At 46.1% G+C, this 4,762-nt stretch overlaps 1 protein-coding gene across 1 annotated transcript in view; it reads left to right on the forward strand.

Moving 5' to 3' along the window:
- Nucleotides 1–1,929: 1,929 nt before the first annotated feature.
- MTHFD1L (methylenetetrahydrofolate dehydrogenase (NADP+ dependent) 1 like) overlaps nt 1,930–4,762 on the forward strand; it is a 173,025-nt gene continuing 170,192 nt past the window's right edge. The window contains exons 1-3 of the mRNA XM_023532145.1: nt 1,930–2,024; nt 3,134–3,184; nt 3,278–3,331. Coding sequence (XP_023387913.1) covers nt 3,152–3,184; nt 3,278–3,331 — 87 coding nt within the window. The 5' untranslated portion in view covers nt 1,930–2,024; nt 3,134–3,151. The remainder of the gene's footprint in view (nt 2,025–3,133; nt 3,185–3,277; nt 3,332–4,762) is intronic.

Raw genomic sequence — 4,762 nt, forward strand, 5'->3', positions numbered from 1 at the left:
TTTTGGGGGGGTATGTTTTCCTTTTCATGTCATAGATGAGTGGTTTGTGAGAAAAAATTGTCTAAATAGGTCTAAAAAGTTCTTTTAAGACTCACACTATGTTAAGAAAAGATTTGCCACACTTTAATTGACAGCATATTTTTTCTTTCTTAGTGGTTTGTAAAACAATGATATGTCTTTCATTCTCTATCTTAAATTGAATCTAACCTGATTAGATTAAAACTCCTCCCAGATCAGACCTGTGTGTAAAGTAAGAAATAAGCTAGGCTGCTTTAATGAAATACCCCGAAATAACTGTGGACTTCGTCATCCAGAGGGAAGCAGTCCAGGGAAGGAAGGATGGTCCTATAATACGTCTTCACTGCTCAGGTCTAGGTAACAGGCAGCTGTTTGGGTCTCCCAACCAGCATGCGGGGAAGGGGGCCGGATGCTGGTGTACCTTCCTCTTGGCTGTTCATTTCTCCTCTCCTTCTGGCAGTCCTCACCTGTTGGCCAGAGGTTAGTCACATGACCCCATCGAAGTGCAGGCAGGACTGGGAAATGTGCTCTCCAGCTGGATAGCCATATGGAGCTAAAACTCAGAATTCTGTTATCGAAGAGGAAAATGCGTGGCGGTATTCACAGGAAGTACCCGGTACTGCAAGCCTTCATTAGCGGCTTTATCGTTACCACTCTTACTATTACACATAATGTAGGTGCTCATTGCCAGCGCAGTAGTTTACTAAGTGCTCCCTCCCTGGTGCTTCCAACGTGCACTGTTTCTTGGAAGAGTGATGGCTGTCTTTGGAAGAGGCCGTTTTGGAAATCTTCACTATATTTATTCACAGGTACCTCTTCAGCCTTTGCAACAAGTTAGAAAGTGGAAATGTAGAATGTCGTTAGTAAATAAGCTCCGCATTCAGGGATGTACTTAAATTGGTCGTTTTTAATAACATCGGCTACTGCCTCCCCGACTCCTTGGCAGGGCCACAGCTAGCTGCAAGGGAGGCTGCGAAATGTCTGGCAGCCTTAATTCGGCAGCATCGTATCCAGCTAACACACATTAAAGATGGTCCCCAGCTTAACAGTGGGCAGGGCCTTGGCTGAGCTTTTTGTCTATTTTATCATGGGAGGGGAACAAAAGCCAACGTCATATGCAGGTGAGGAATATTCGTTGGGATGGTGGTGAAGGCCGTCTCTGGAATCGCCCTTCTCAGAAGGGCTGCGGAAGGAGAGCCCGACTCACACCTTACCTAGGCCTGGCCCGCTCTGGGCTAGCACCCCAGTGGTGCTAAGGTGGAGGTGGCCCCTACTGGGACTTCTGGGAGGTCCGCATGCAGAACATGGGGCCCAGAGGAGCGAGAGGCTCTCTCCCTAACAGGCTTTGGGAGAGGATCGGATTCTGACACATCGCAGCGTGTCCGCGGCATTTCCTTTGCTTCCCCTCCCTCTCTCCCTTCCCGTTCCTTCTTTAAACTCTGGGACCTGGAATTTGTCCTGAGCCACCGTTTCTTTTTCCAAGAGCAGGCCTCCTCCCAACTCCCTGTCTTCACTCCCCTCCCTCCACCAGTGTTTGCTTTCTCCCTGGACCCCAACTCTTTTTCCAGAAAGGGAGGGAGTGTTGTGGAAGAAGATTATTTTGTAAAGAAATCCAGACTCCTTTATTATAGTAACCTTGGAAAATACAAGAGGAAAAAGTCACCCCTAGACTATTGCTGTTAACATCCAGTCGGTTTACCTCTGCTTATTTTTAAAATTAGATTATCATGTTTTATACGATCAGTATTTCATAATTTCATTATTATCCTTCCCGCTCCCCTCTGCACTTTCCACTTGGGACACGTTCTATGTTGTCTAATTATGTTCACGTACGGTAACAAACTTTCTGAGGAACTTTGTTGTACCCACACTGTCTAGTCATTAACAAGACATGGTATCTTGTTTTTCTTTCTCAATGTAGAGAAGTCATTCAGAATTCCAAAGAAGTTCTGAGTTTATTGCAAGAAAAAAACCCTGCCTTTAAGCCGGTTCTTGCTATTATTCAGGTAAGCTGAGAATGTGGTTCTGTCTTGCTATCTTAGGAAACCTTCCAGTTCAGAAGATAATTGTATGCAGAGCTCCAGTCCCCTGAGGGAAGAGAGGGCTCAGCTGGAACTGCTGTCATCTTCCCTTCCTCTGGTCATTTTGCTTCCATGGGGTTACAGTTTAGGGTACCCCTCCGCCCAAGCATGTCGTTTAGGAGTCTTTCTCCTTTTGATGTGGGTAGCTTTCAGAGGTCAGGAGGTTGGCACTCACAGAAGTTCCATTACACAGGATTTATTGTGGTCCATGTGTGCTCATGAATGCTTATCCTGATTTAAAAGTGTTAGGGGGGAAAGGTTCCCCTTTGTCTCTGTGGAAGACAGATGCTGCTGAGACATGGTATTGGGTAATCTTACTGCTAAGTCTTTTAAAGCCTGCCTGAGTTCGAGGAGCCAAAGCCATTACATGTCAGATGTACTTCCACGTTTCGAGCACATCTTTTGGCTGCGGCTGCTTCATTCCCAACTGCAGTTGGCACCGTTTGCCATCCTTCTTGGCACGCCCATGTGATGACAGGTGCAGGGAAATCGTGCGGCGAGCCAAGCCTGTAAACCAACACAGCACAACAGTTGGGCTGCTACTGTCATTTTTGGCATGGACTTAATGTATCAAAATAGGAGTGTTAGTTCCATCGGCGCTGTGGTTTTGGAGACTCTAGAGCTATGCTCCAGTTACTTGCATTTTGGGAGGTGTCTCCACATCCCCTACAAAGACAGGCCAGCTAGAAGAGTGGAAAGAAAAATGACTCAGGAGACTTGGACCTCCTAGGACTCTGCCTGGGTGTCCTCTTTTAGAAAGGGACGCTGGCTCTGCGGCTAACTGTGCCTCAGGAGGACTATTAGTTGTAAAAAGTGACATAATTTGAAAAACTGGGAATCCGATGCGTGGATAAACACAGCCATTGGTCCCCGTTTATGAGCAATAAGATTTATTTATTTATTTTTTTTTGCATCTTCCCGATCATCTCTGTGATTAGATCACGTATAAACACAAAATTAGTCTCCGTATTATGTTTTGTGCCTTTTCAAGATGTTTTTATGTCGTCACATTCTCCTCGCTCCCCTTTCCTCAGGCAGGTGATGACAACTTGATGCAGGAAGTAAATCAGAATTTGGCCGAGGAGGTGAGCATCTCGTTGCTTTTCAAAACTCCGTTTTAATTTTTCTGTCGATACTTTCTCTTCCCGCGATAAAATAACCGTGTGTTCTCTTTGCAGGCTGGTCTGAACATCGCTCACATTTGCCTTCCTCCAGAGAGCGGCGAGGACGAGGTAATGACAGCGGCACAGCAGAACTCCCGTTTCGCTCTCCTCTTTGGACCTAATGGACCCGTTAGCATCTCTTGGTTGTGGCTGAAACAGATCGAACCTTTTCTTCTGACTGAACTTTTCAAGGGAGGAGTTCGCGTTTCCCTCTAGTGTCAGTGCTCCTTGATCTGTTTGTCCCTTCCTGCATGTTTCTGTCGAAGGCGTGAGCTGTTGGTTGTTGTTCTTCAGTGGTTGCAGCAGCGTCACCTAGTAAAAATGGTCTGGCTGTCAGCAGCAGCGTCTGGAGGATTAGTTCTGGTTTTGCTCTGTCCTGACAGATTGTTTGCCCGCCGGCAGTTCCTTTGGCTTCTCTGGGTTGCCTTATCAATAGAATAGGATGAGATAATCTTCAGGATCCTTTCCGGGGATAATATTCTGTAAATCCTTGGGTCATGTTTTGGGGCAGCTGATAAAAAAGACCCTTAGGATTCTTTAGCTGCTGTCACATGTGATTTAGTTGTTCCTGCCCTCAGGAATGGCAGCCTTCACTAGGGTCATCGCAAGCCAGAGGGAAGCGGCCACCCCTGTAAGTCGTGGTGAAGGAACTGGACCCCAGGCCGTGGGTTCCTGGCCAGCTTTTCTTCAGACTGGCCGTGGCAGTGAAAATTGGGTTTGACTTTCAGTGATAGAAAACCTCAGACAGCCGAATCTGAAATAACACAGAAGTTCATTTTTCTTGTACAAGAATAAAATTTGGAAACAGCCTGTCCCTGGCTGGTGTAATGACATCGCAAAGTCATTAGAAACTCAGGCTCCTCTGACCTTGCCGCTCAGCCATCTTCATCTGCTACCTCATATCCACGATGGCAGATTCAACTCTACATGTCACATCCACATTTTATCCAGTGTCAAATAAAAAAAACAAACCCAGACTTACTAAGGAGAGATGTAAGTTAAAAAGAATTATTGCAAGGTGGGGAAAAGGACTATTGCGATAAGGAAAGCACTCGTAGACCCACATGCCAATGATATTAGCCAAAAGGGTTTTTCTCCCCTACAAAGGATAGAGAAGGGTAGAAAGAACCCAACTCTGAGAAAATGGGATGAAATGGCAGCTGAATGAGATAGCAGATCAGCGAACGTTGTGCCCGAGGCCAGCCTGTTCTCAGAAGGGGCTTGTCTGTTCACCGGAATGAGAGTAAGCCAGAGTTTAGGAACCTGTGATTAACAAGCGTTTTGTTTGGATTGATCAGTGGGGACAAGTAGTTCAGCTAATCATTTATGAGACCAAAAAAAAAAAAAAAAATGGGAATTTGTAGCATCTGAGTCTGGCCTTGTCCTGGGTAGATAAGGCAGTATCAGTGAGTCTTAACTAAGTCGACCAGGGAATGTGGCTCTTAGCAGTACACAGAGGGTGGGGAGATTCTTAACTGGCCCTATTTTCAGGGTCATGGG

The sequence above is a fragment of the Pteropus vampyrus genome, unplaced genomic scaffold (assembly GCF_000151845.1).
Source record: "Pteropus vampyrus isolate Shadow unplaced genomic scaffold, Pvam_2.0 Scaffold78, whole genome shotgun sequence".
In the NCBI taxonomy this organism is placed as follows: Eukaryota; Metazoa; Chordata; class Mammalia; order Chiroptera; family Pteropodidae; genus Pteropus; species Pteropus vampyrus.